Source organism: Zonotrichia leucophrys, chromosome 7, assembly GCF_028769735.1.
Source record: "Zonotrichia leucophrys gambelii isolate GWCS_2022_RI chromosome 7, RI_Zleu_2.0, whole genome shotgun sequence".
Lineage (NCBI taxonomy): Eukaryota > Metazoa > Chordata > Aves > Passeriformes > Passerellidae > Zonotrichia > Zonotrichia leucophrys.
The window spans coordinates 30,292,731-30,303,834 of record NC_088177.1 but is presented as its reverse complement, the minus strand read 5'-3'; the positions used below and the strand labels follow the sequence as shown (position 1 = coordinate 30,303,834).

The following is an 11,104-nucleotide window of genomic DNA, read 5'->3' as shown; positions in this document are numbered from 1 at the left end:
ATGGCAGGGGAAGGGGAGCTCAACCGTGTCATCAAGGACTTGCAGAGTAAGTGTGCCAACCAGCCCCCTGCCAGCATGTTCCCTGCATGGCACATCTCACCCTGGCCGTGCCAGATCCCTTTTTGCACCCAAGTCATGGGCAGTGGGGGGTGTCACTGCCAGGGGTGCTCCAGAGAATCCTTGTGCCAACCCTGCCACGGCTACCTGCTCCCATCCTCACTGCCAGCCCCTGGGAACCAGCAGTGCCCAGGAGGTGGCCGTGCTCCTTGCTCCCCCTGCACCCCTCCTTCATCCCGAGTTCCTCTTTCTGTCTGAAGAAAAGGAGGCTCTGTGGGGGATCTTATCACTCCCTACAACTATCTGAAATGAATGGGGGAACATGGGCAGGGTTGTAGCCAGGAGGGAGTCAGTCTCTTCCCCCCAGTTACAAGGGTTAGGACAAGAGGAAATTGCCTCAAGTTGTGCCAGGAGAGGTTTACAGTGGATATTAGGAAAAAAAATTTCATGGAAATGTTTATCAAGCATTGGAACAGGCTACTCAGGGAAGTAGTGGAGTCACCACCCATGGAGGCATTTAAAAGACGCGTGGATGTGTCATTTGGCTGCATGGTTTAACGGTGGATTTGGAAGTACTGGGTTAATTACTGAACTTGATCTTGGAGGTCTTTTCCAACTTAGATTCTAGAATTCTATGATTTCATCCACCATGAGGAATCCCCGAGGATGGTTGTTGTGAGGCAGTTGAGGGAAGAGGGGTAGGATGGGAGAGGGTGCCATGCCAGCCCAGCCCTGCCATCCTGCAGAGACCGTGGCAGAGCTGAAATGCAGCTACCAGGAGCAGAACGTGCCGGTGACAGACGGGAGCCGGGAGCTGCACAGCCTCTGTGCCCAGCTAGAGTTCCTCCTCCAGGTACTGCTGCTCCTCCATCTCTGCTGCCCCTGCCTCCTTTCCCCTTAGGCACAGCTGACAGCAGAAGGGATCCTGTGTTAACCATGCAGGGAATGGAGTAACCCCACCCAGCATTGTCTGGCCCTGGGCATCCCCAGCCACCTGGACCAGGTTCTCCCTAGGCCACATGTGTAATTGCATGTTCTAAAAAAGGGAAACTGAGGTATGGAGTGAAGAGAGGGACACCCAGACCAATCCTGGTATGGGTGCTGGCTGGATTCCAGCCCCACAGGGGACAGACTGGGGGGAGCAGGGGATACTCCCAAAAAAGAAAGTTCAAGCTTGTACCTCTGCCAGTTTGACCTCAAGGAGAAGAGGAGCTTCTTTGGGCAGCGCAAGGACTATTGGGACTTCTTGTGCCAGGGCCTGGCACGGTGCCGGCAGGAGCATGAAGGCATTCACTTCGTCACCTCCCTGGACAAGGTGGGCACAGGCTGGTGGGATCCCAGTGGCTTGTGCACACACATGAACTTCTGCTTGCTTGTGGGTGCACACACACCTCTGCACAGGCACACGCTCACTTGGGCACCAAGCATTCGCCCACTGGTGCTATAAATGGTTTTGTCCCCTCTGGGATCCCCACTGTACCCCAGGCTGAGCCCTGGGGACCCTCGTTCCCTGCATGGGCTGGGAGGGAGGTGTGTGGAGGGGAAGACTGGAGTGATAGGGATGGATGGATGGATGGATGGATGGATGGATGGATGGATGGATGGATGGATGGATGGATAAGCACCTCTCCCCCACAGCTGAAGACCCCTGTGGGCAGGGGCCGAGCCTTTCTGCGGTACTGCCTGGTGCACCGGCAGCTGGCAGAGTCCCTGCAGTTCTGCCTCCTGGACCCTGAGAGCCTCTGGTGAGAGCAGGGGCACACTGAGGGCATGCTCCTGGAGGTGGGGGACATGGCCAGGGTGGGCAGTGCCCTGCAGCACCCAGTCAGCAGAGGTGCTGCAGGCACATGTGCCTGTCCAGGGCACAGAGGGATGCATGTTTTGTGGTTGCAGCGAGTGGTACTACGCCCGTAGCCCCTTCCTGAGCCCCAAACAGCGAGCAGAGATCCTGGGCAGCCTCTATGAGCTGGACTGTGTCACCTTCCACCTGGCTCTGTACAGAAGTGACCTGGACACCGCCTGGCCCATGTTCTCCGAGTGAGCTTGGGGACACTGGGGACACCAGGGGTATTGGCAGCACTGGGGATGTCAAGGGCATCAGAGGCACCTGGGACTTAGCATTGCAGAGAAGCATTTGTACAGTGCCCCACTGCCCTAGACCCCACACAGCACTCCAGATGTGCCAGCTCTCAATGGAGGGCACAGTCTCTGGCACCAGCATGCACACCCTGCCTATGCCTGCAAACATGCCATATGCATCTGTACACACAGAAAGCCACCCTGTGCTTGAGTATGTCCCTGCTGCAACACCGTGACACTGTGACATCTGACACACAGGAACACACGTATGGCTGGCACACCCTTGCCCTGGGCACACTTCTGGGGGCATCATGGATGCAGCTGTTCCAGCACACTCACACCTGTTCTGATGCCCACAGACCCGTGTGCACAGACTGTCACAAGCATACATGCTTGGGTCGATGAGTGCCATGTGTTCTGTGGGTGCTCAGGCTGATGGCACCAACATCACTGATCCCCTGCCCTGCTGCCCCCCAAATTCCTAAAGGCTGCTGTGCCCAGCAAGCCCAAATGGAGGGTGGTGATGCCCTGTTCACCTTGGTGGTGACCAAGTAGTCCTGAGCCCTGTGTCCCCTCTAGGCCACTGGTACGGCCCAGCCCGGTGATGAGGAGCAGCCCAGCAAAGACAGCCCTGCAGACAGACAGGATCAGCGCTGTGGCACATGGATGGTCTGATGGCACTGGCCATCCCACTGTGGCACTCCATGGGCCACCAGCCCATCCCTGCCCACCCACTTGGGCTGCCCTGCAAGCAGGGAGTGTGCAAGTGGAAGATATAGAGGAAGATGCAGAGGATGGTGAGGTGAAGAAGGACATGGAAGAGGAGGATGAAGAGGAAGTGCAGGAGGATGACAGTAAGGATTCAAAGGAGGTGAAGGTGGAGGATGTGGAAGTGGACGTGGAGGAGGATTTGGAAGAGAAGCATGAAGAGTTGGAGGAGGATGAGAAGGAGATGAAGGATGTGGATGTAGAGGAGCAGGAGGATGCACATGGCGCTGGCAAAGCAGCCCAGCCTGGCATGTCCCCCCCGTCCAGTGGCACAAGGTGCATGCTAGGGTCCCTGTCACTGGTGCCCAGGCAGCCGGGTGGCACAGAGGAGTCCCTGCAGGCACTGGTGTCGCAGCTGCGGGCCGAGCTGGGGCAGCGGGAGGCGGCGGCCCGGGCGCTGGCGGCGCGGCTGGCGCGGGCGGACCGGCGGCAGCTGCGGCAGGAGGAGGGCAGCGCCCGGCGGGCACAGCTCTGGGCACGCCAGGAGGAGGCTCTGCGGGAAACCAACGCCTTCCTGCAGCGGGCACTGGAGGCAGCGGTGGCAGCGGGGGACCCGGGGGCACTGGCACGGGCACAGGAGGAGGCACGGATCTGGCAAGAAGTGGCAGAGGAGCGGGGCACCCAGCTGGCCAGGGCGCGGGCAGAGGCGGCGGCGCTGACATCGCGCCTGCAGGAATGCCAGGAAGCGCTGGTGGCGGCAGGACGGACGGACGGACCGAAGGATGCTGGTATCTCAGATGAGGTGGCTGCCGTGGAGGAGGTGCTGCGGCAGGCACTGGAGCTCGCCCGTGCTCCCCAGGAGCCCCCACGACCCCCCCAGGCAGAAGGAGAACCCAGTACGGTCACCAGCATGGCAATGGTATGGGCAAGCCCAAGGGGATCCCGTGGTGGGGTGGGGTTTGGGATCCAGGATTGAGCCCCCACTCTCCCCCAGCGCTTGGCCAGCCTGGCTGCCGCAGCACAGGAGGAGACGTGGCAGAGCCGGCAGCAGCTCCAGGCCCAGCGACAGGAGATGGCACGGCTGCAGGAGGAGCTCAGCAGGTCGGGCAGGGACCCCTTCTTCCACCACCCACCACCCCAGAGTGGGACCTCCTATCTCCACCTGTCAGAGGGTTTCCCAATGATGTCCTGCTTGGACACGGCCAAACAGCAGCTGGGGATCGGCAGGGGGAGGGAGAGAGGGAAAGATTTAAGGGGGGAGGACTGGAGGGAGGGGTCACTTTGGGGCTGATAGGTGGGTGGAAGGGTGGGTGGGCAGAGAGTTGGAGTGGTTTGGCGTTAGTAGATAGAGGGAGGGAAGGAGGGATCAATTCAGTGTGAATGAATGGAGATGGGACGGTGGATGGAGAGACACAGTGATGAATTTGGGGTGAGTAGATGGGTGGGTGGGCACAACGTCAGGGGTATGGATGTGGAGAAGGAGGATGAAGAGTGGGAAAACGGATGGGTGGCAGTAGGAAAATGGATGGGGAGAGAGCTTAAGGATGGATGGGCAACAGCAGAGAAAAGAAGGGAAGGAGGAAAGGAGGGAGGGAGCGAGGGAGGGAGGAACCAGCGGCGGGAGGTTTATCCGCATGCATGGAGGGACGGAGCGACGAGCAGCTGACAGACAGGGGGACGGTGTGGGCGCTGTCCCGCGGCAGGGCCCGGCAGGACGGCGAGCGCTGGGCATCGGCGCTGCAGCGGGCGCAGAGGGAGGCCCTGGAGCGGGAGGCGACCCGCGGCGCCGAGCAGGCACGGCAGCAGGAGCTCATCCGCGACATGAAGGGGCGGCTGCTGGAGCTGCTGCGGTGAGAGCCCCGGGGACTCCAGGCGAGGGCGAGGGGACCCACACCCCTTTGCCCAGAGGAGGGCACCAGAGCCCCGGCCAAGGCAGCGCTGACCTCTCCCCTCCCGCAGGGAGAAGGATGCCCTGTGGCAGAAGACAGAGGGCATTGACAGCCCGGTGCCCGGCCCGGTGCCCCGCGACCCAGGGCTGTGTGCCCGCTGCCACAAGGATTTCCGCCTCCTCTCCCGGCGGTACAGCTGCAGGTGGGCTGGGACGGGAACGGGGGCTGGCTCTGGCACGGTGCGGGCTCAGCTCTCACCTCCTGCTCTCTCAGCAGGCTGTGCCAGGGCAAGGTGTGCCACTCCTGCTCCGTGGACATGGGCAAGCACGGCCGCTGCTGCCTGATTTGCTACCAGCAGAGGCACCCGCAGGCCACATGAGCGGCACAGCAGCCCTGGCACCCTGTCTGGGACACCTCCTGCCCTGGCTGCCTCCCCTTGGACTTATCGGGGTGTCCAGGGCCTGCATGCAGGTCCTGCTGCCCAGCATTTTGGGTTTGACATGTGTCTTTCTTGCGGCTGGTCCACAAAGAGGAAAACTACTCATTTCTGCTACCCCTGTGTCTTCTGTGTCATCCATCGGTCACTGCCAGATTGACACTGGGGGTGGGTACAGGGTGGGGAATGCTGCTGTGGGGGTGTTCAAGTTCTCTTGGGGGGAACCATCCCCAAAAAGGGTGTCCTAGCTGCAGCCAGGGTGAGCCACTGCCTGCACCATCCCATGGTGGGGAGAGTAGACAGCTCTTGGCCAACAGCTCTGGCTTCCTACCACACTGCAGGGAACCACTTGGGCAAGAGGGTTTTCAGATGCAAAGGTGATGGGCTGTCCTCCTCCCCCACTCACTCTGCTCTGCCCCAGGTCTCCAGGGTTCCCACCTGGGTGCTGGGGACCCCCATACCCACCCATGACCCAGTGCATGGGTGACATCTGCTGATGTCCCCATGGTTGTGGACCCCTAAGAACCTGGATCAAGGTCAATGGAGAAGCAGTATGGGACTCCAGTAGAGAGATGTGTAGACGTGTAGGTGTAGGGCAGACATCCTGAGGCCTGGCACACAGAGTGGAAGGAGACTCCTCAGCAGGGTCACAGTCCCCTCTTCAGCTCCTTGACCCCAGTCAAGTGTCAGCCCCAGTTGCCCAAGCCAGGGCGGAAACATCCCGGTTGTGTAAGGCACAGGTTCCCAGCCCTTTGCACAACAATCTCCTGACACCATGGCTGGGGGGAAGCAGGGGTGCCTGGGGTGCTGGTACCCTTCAGGCAGGGGTCACAGGGCTGGCTCAGTGTGAGGGGCTACTTGGAGATCTTTCAGGGATTTGCTCTGCTGTGGTTGAGATTGGGGTTGGAAAGGGAATGACTTTGTCCCCAGGTGGGATACACTCCACATAGAGATTATCGAAGTGCCAGGACCTGTCTGGAGAGCTGTAGGAAGCAAAACCTGGGCTTGGGTCCCCTGTGGGGATGTACAGGATGCCAAACCCTGTCCTGGAGAAGGGTTACCCACACTCTGACAGGCTCAGCAGGCAGCACTGTTTTGGCACTGTCTCCAGAGAGGTGCTCTGGCCCTGACCTGCCATGTCCCTTCCCGTGGCAAAGAGGAGGCAGACATGGGTGACAAACCCACCAACTCCTTTATTGCTGGATGGTCATCGGGTAAATACACCATCCCCACAGCAGTCTCACAGAGTCCACAGGGTCACAGGCTTTGTCCCAAAGAGAGGGCAGGGTGCACACTTGACATCACTCCCCTGGCAATGGGGAGTGGCCATCCAAACCACTCCACCACCTTGCCATCCAAGCCCCCTTCCAGCTGGGGTCCAGCATCCAATGGTGGCCCTGCCATCTCCACGGCATCACCACCCACTTTCCAGGGGGCTGGATGAGGATGCTGAGGTGTGTGGGGTGCTTGGACCTGCTGGTACCCACAAGGGCTGGGTCCTAGGAGAGCTCAGAGGGTGGTGGATGTATTGCCAGAGGTGGAGGCATAGGAGGCGCGGCCATAGCGAGCAACAGCATCCTTGCTGATCAGCCCACGCTGCGCCAGGATCTTGAGGAAGCTGTTGCGAAACTTTTGGCCGATGAAGGCGTAGATGATAGGGTTGATGCAGCTGTGGGCAAAGCCCAGGACCTGTGTGACAGAGAGGGCTGTGTCGATGCTGTTCCTCCTCTCACAGGTCTCGGCAATGGCCCGCGTCCTCATGAGTGTGTCGCTCACCAGCGTGATGTTGTAGGGCAGCCAGCAGATGAGGAAGACCAGCACCACAGCGAAGATGACCTTCATGGCCCGCTGCTTCTGGGCATTCTTGGTCTGCAGGAGGGTGTGGATGGTGACGCCATAGCAGAAGAGCATCACCAGGAGGGGCAGGACGAAGCCGAAGGTCTGCGGCAGGACCCGCAGCACCACGCGCCACTTGGCCGTGTCCTCGCCGCTGATGCGCTCGTAGCACACGGTGCCGTTGTTGGGCGAGTGGAAAGCCTCGCGGAAGAGCAGCACAGGCAGGGAGAGCAGTGTGGAGAAAACCCAGATGCCCAAGCAGACAAACTTCACCCAGTGCCTCTTCTCAGTGGCAGCCCGCGTGGCGTAGACAATGGCCAGGTAGCGGTCCACACTAATGCAGGCCAGCAGAAGGATGCCGCTGTAGAAGTTGGCTTCCTGCAGCACGGAGATGGCTTTGCACATCACAGTGCCAAAGACCCACTCGTGGGCTCGGTAGGCTGCCCAGAGCGGCAGGGTCAAGGCAAAGAGCAGGTCTGCCACGGCCAGGTTGAGCAGGTAGACGTCGGTGACGGAGCGGCTGGTGTGGATGGAGGTCACCACCAGCACCACCAGCCCATTCCCCACCACACTGAGGATGAAGACCAGGCAGTAGATCACCACCACCAGGTACTTGTTGAGGGCAGAGCTTTCAGGCCGGCATGGAGAGGATGAGATAGCAGTGTCAGGCATGGCTGTGCTGTAGTCATAGCTGTAGTTGTAAAGGGCTAAGATGTTGGAGAGATCCCCACTGTAGGACAAGAACTCCATTTTGCCTGTGGAGCACAAAATGGCATGAGCGTGGGGTGGCAGGGTAGTGGACCAGGGGTGAGAGCATCTCTGGGTCCTCTGGCATTTCTGTTGTCCCTCAGGTCCCCTCCCAGCCAGTGGGCAGCTGTCCTTCATCACTCCACTGTGATGGAGGACACAGCATCCACACTGTGCCAGGTAATGGTCAGTACTGCAGATAGACACTGTTCCTCCATATACCCCCTCATAAAACTCCCCCTGCATGCCTCAGTCTCCCGCATCTCACCCCAATTCTGTCCCTTTCCTGACTCCTGTGGAAGAAGAGGTTCCCCCCATAGAATGATCATCTCTTCTCAGTTTGAGAGGCTTCCCCATCAATGTAGCATCACATCCCTCCAGGAGACATCTGGCTCCTCCAGAAACCCTGGGCTTACTGTGGGTCCTTCAAAAGCCTCTAAGCTCTTTGGGCATCTCAGAACCCCTCAACCACCTCCAAAGTTCTTCAAGTACCCCTGTATCCCTCCAGCCTCTCCACCCCCTCAAGCATTGCTGCTGTGATGCCTGGAACAGAGCTGCCTCTCCTGCCACCTCAGCCAGCAGCAAGGCTGTGCTCATGGTGCCTGGGGCAGCATTCAGGAAGGTCTGGAGGTGTTTTTGTGCCCTTCTTCCACCTACTGGTCTTGCTCCTGCAGGACTGGTTTCAAGCCCCGGGCGGAAAGACGTGTCACACTTTGCAGGCAGCTTTGGAAATATTGCACCTCTGGTTTTCCTGTTGCTCAGCTGGTCACTGCCATGTCCCCCCCTGCTTGGCCTCAATGGGGAAATCACAGGTGGCAGTCGCTTTTCCTGTCCCCTCACACATAGGAGATGGTGAGCTCGCTCTGATCCTGACTCCCCAGGGACCACTGGCTTTCAGTCTTCTCCCAGAATGGATCTGCACTCTTGTTTCACTCCAGTTTCACCCCTCTGTCCCATTTCTGAGCCCCCCAACCCCTCCAGGGCTTGGAGATGCCAGGACTGCTTGGGGTGCTGAGTCCCCCCAGTGCTGGGGTCCCCAGCTCCGAGCTGGCCCTGTTTGAACCCAAACCACCCCTGAACTGACTTTCCACTTCTGCCTGATGTGAACTCCCTGCTGCAGCTGGGCTGGTGCCACTGCCCAGAAAAATCTGTCCCTGGCTCTGCTTATCCTCTCTTGCAGTGATTCAGGGATGGAAATCCTGGGATGGTGACTCCAGGGGGTTGCTGCTGGGATGCTGAGGCATCAGCATCCCGGAGGACTGCAACCAGGGATGCTGCTGGTGCTGACGGGGAATGTCCTCCCTAGTGGGGCTCCCACAGGCACGGGGCAGAGCCTGATGCCAGTGCTTCCCCTGCATCTATTTCTGGCTGCTGCTTTCTGCCTCCCTGCTCCAAAATTTTGGTGGTTCCTCTGGAAACGGGTATGCCCCGGGTACAGCACACACAGACACTGCACAGCTGGCCCAGATGACGGGAACAAGCAGCACTCCATTTCCCCTCCTGACCCTGGCAGGGGTGGGGGACAGCGGGGTGGCTGTCCCCCAGTGGGGAGGAAAGAGGGACATGCCATGGGGAAGGATCCGCCTGGCTCATCACTGTGCAAGGAAATGGGAGCAGGTTTTTTCCCCACGGCACCCAAGGCCGATGTCCCTGGGGACTATGGAGGGTTTGCACCCCAGATGAGCCCTCAGCACAGCCTTGGAGCTCTCACCACCACCTCCCTCTACCAAGCAGCCTCTTGGGCACTGCAGCAACCCACCCCAGCCCTCAGGCTGCTCCACATGTGAAGGGGCTCAGATGGGAGCTGTCAAAGCCCAAGGAAAGCCACAATCTCCAGTGGCACACTCCACGGACTCACTGCTTGCTGCTGTCGCTGTCCCCTCAAATGCGGAGTCTTCTCCTGATCCAAGTTGTTTCTCACTGGGAAGCACACAGGTACGGATTTAAATCCAGATGTGATGACCCCCAAGGGCTCCGGTACAAAGCGTGGTGGGATGCAGGGCAGCCCCAGACGCAGGGGTCTTTCCAGCTGGAGGATCCCTCACCTGCGCCTGCAGCTGTGCCACCTCCCAGCACCCCTTCCCTCCACCGCCCCCTTTATACTGCCCGGGGAGGAAATGTTGCGAAATCTTCTCCTAGAATGAAGCGGAAGTGGCAGCCAAAGGGACCCTTCCGTGGTCCCCCCAGATGCCTTTCCCAGCCCGAGGGGAGCCCGCAGCCCGCTATCACCCTCCTGTCCCAGGATGGCCCAGGCCACGCTGCACGGGGGGTGCACCCAGGGGTTCAGCGCCATCCCTGAGATGATGCACCTCGGGGTCTCCAGCTGGGGGTCTCCAGTTTGTCCCCAGGCCGTCCGTGGATGAGGGGATCCCCTTCAAGGCACCCCTGTGTGCTGCAGTCCCCCCAGGAGAGCAGAAGGTCTCCAAGGCCATGGCCAGTGGGTGATGGCAATGCAGGGCTCTGTGCCTCAGTTTCCCCATTGACAGAGCAAGGGTGGTGTCAGCATTTGGGGGGTGCACAGGGGACTGCAAGGCCGGCTTGCCCTCTCTTGGAGGTTGCTGTGGGGGACTCCCCTCAGAGTACAGTCCCATGTCCCTCCTGTCCTGCCTGTGCCTTGCCAAGCTAAGCCGAGCCAAGCCATGCCATGAATGCCACCAGACAGAGCCGTGCCCCTGTGCCAGCCCCGCAGACTTAGGGAATGCTGTGGCTCCGAGTGCCCCCATTGCTCTTAGGGGAGAACTGCACACAAGGCCATTCCCTATGCATCCGGTACCCCACGATTTGGGGTCCCTGGTAAGTGCCACCATCATATCTCTTGGGTATCCCCACAGACTCAAGGACACTCCTATTCTCTGTGGGAACATCTGCCCAGTTTTGGGCAATCCCCAGCTCCAGGGCACCATTACAGCCCCCCTAGGATACCCCCATGCCCTGTGTCACCTCACATTTTTGAGGCCCTGTAGCTGTGAAATTATCTATTTTGCAAGATACCATTTTCCCCTGTAAGCACCCCCATATCGCGGGGGCACCAATTCTCACACAGTCCCCCATACACTGCGGCACGCCTGCTAGTTCCTACGACATCCCTATAACCCTAAAGGCACCCCACTGTTTTGGGGACCCTTAACACTGTGAGCATTCAATTAACGGGGGTGGGGGGGAGAACCTCACACTTTTGGGGACTTCCAAACCTCAGGCACACCACATATCCCTGCCTCACCCCGGCTGGCGGGGATGCCCTTACCACGAGGACCCACAAGTGCACCCTTGCACCTGTGTCCCACCGCATTTAGGGCACACTCCCGTGTCCCATCGCATACGGGGCACACCCCCGTGTCCCACCGCATTTGGA

General features: G+C 59.7%; 2 protein-coding genes across 4 annotated transcripts; one reads left to right on the top strand and one right to left on the bottom strand.

The window, feature by feature from the left end:
• RUFY4 (RUN and FYVE domain containing 4) lies at positions 1–5,268 on the top strand. Its single transcript, XM_064718177.1, has 10 exons — positions 1–46; positions 804–910; positions 1,247–1,372; positions 1,696–1,802; positions 1,951–2,094; positions 2,716–3,763; positions 3,839–3,945; positions 4,548–4,694; positions 4,804–4,935; positions 5,007–5,268. Exons 1-10 carry the CDS (start codon positions 1–3, stop codon positions 5,110–5,112), a joined length of 2,070 nt encoding a protein of 689 aa, XP_064574247.1. The 3' UTR covers positions 5,113–5,268.
• A 1,075-nt stretch (positions 5,269–6,343) lies between these two features.
• LOC135450216 (C-X-C chemokine receptor type 2-like) lies at positions 6,344–11,086 on the bottom strand. Of its 3 annotated transcripts, none has more exons than XM_064718179.1 (3): positions 10,997–11,086; positions 9,611–9,672; positions 6,344–7,760 (listed from the first exon to the last, which is right to left on the bottom strand). In XM_064718179.1, exons 1-3 carry the CDS (start codon positions 11,068–11,070, stop codon positions 6,679–6,681), a joined length of 1,218 nt encoding a protein of 405 aa, XP_064574249.1. In that variant the 5' UTR covers positions 11,071–11,086; the 3' UTR covers positions 6,344–6,678. The 3 variants fall into 3 exon arrangements, with proteins under 3 accessions (XP_064574249.1, XP_064574250.1, XP_064574251.1); XM_064718180.1 differs by lacking the exon at positions 10,997–11,086 and adding an exon at positions 10,062–10,622 and having other exon boundaries at positions 6,352–7,760; XM_064718181.1 differs by lacking the exon at positions 10,997–11,086 and having other exon boundaries at positions 6,352–7,760; positions 9,512–9,613.
• Between the last annotated feature and the right edge of the window lie 18 nt (positions 11,087–11,104).

Coding starts and splice junctions, on each gene's coding strand:
- RUFY4 (XM_064718177.1), top strand. CDS start 1: ATGGCAGGGGAAGGGGAGCTCAACCGTGTCATCAAGGACTTGCAGA. Junction 3,764..3,838: donor CGGTCACCAGCATGGCAATG/GTATGGGCAAGC, acceptor ACTCTCCCCCAG/CGCTTGGCCAGCCTGGCTGC. Junction 3,946..4,547: donor CTGCAGGAGGAGCTCAGCAG/GTCGGGCAGGGA, acceptor GTCCCGCGGCAG/GGCCCGGCAGGACGGCGAGC.
- LOC135450216 (XM_064718179.1), bottom strand. CDS start 11,070: ATGCGATGGGACACGGGAGTGTGCCCTAAATGCGGTGGGACACAGGTG. Junction 9,673..10,996: donor TGCACTTGTGGGTCCTCGTG/GTAAGGGCATCC, acceptor TGTGCTTCCCAG/TGAGAAACAACTTGGATCAG. Junction 7,761..9,610: donor GACAGCGACAGCAGCAAGCA/GTGAGTCCGTGG, acceptor TGTGCTCCACAG/GCAAAATGGAGTTCTTGTCC.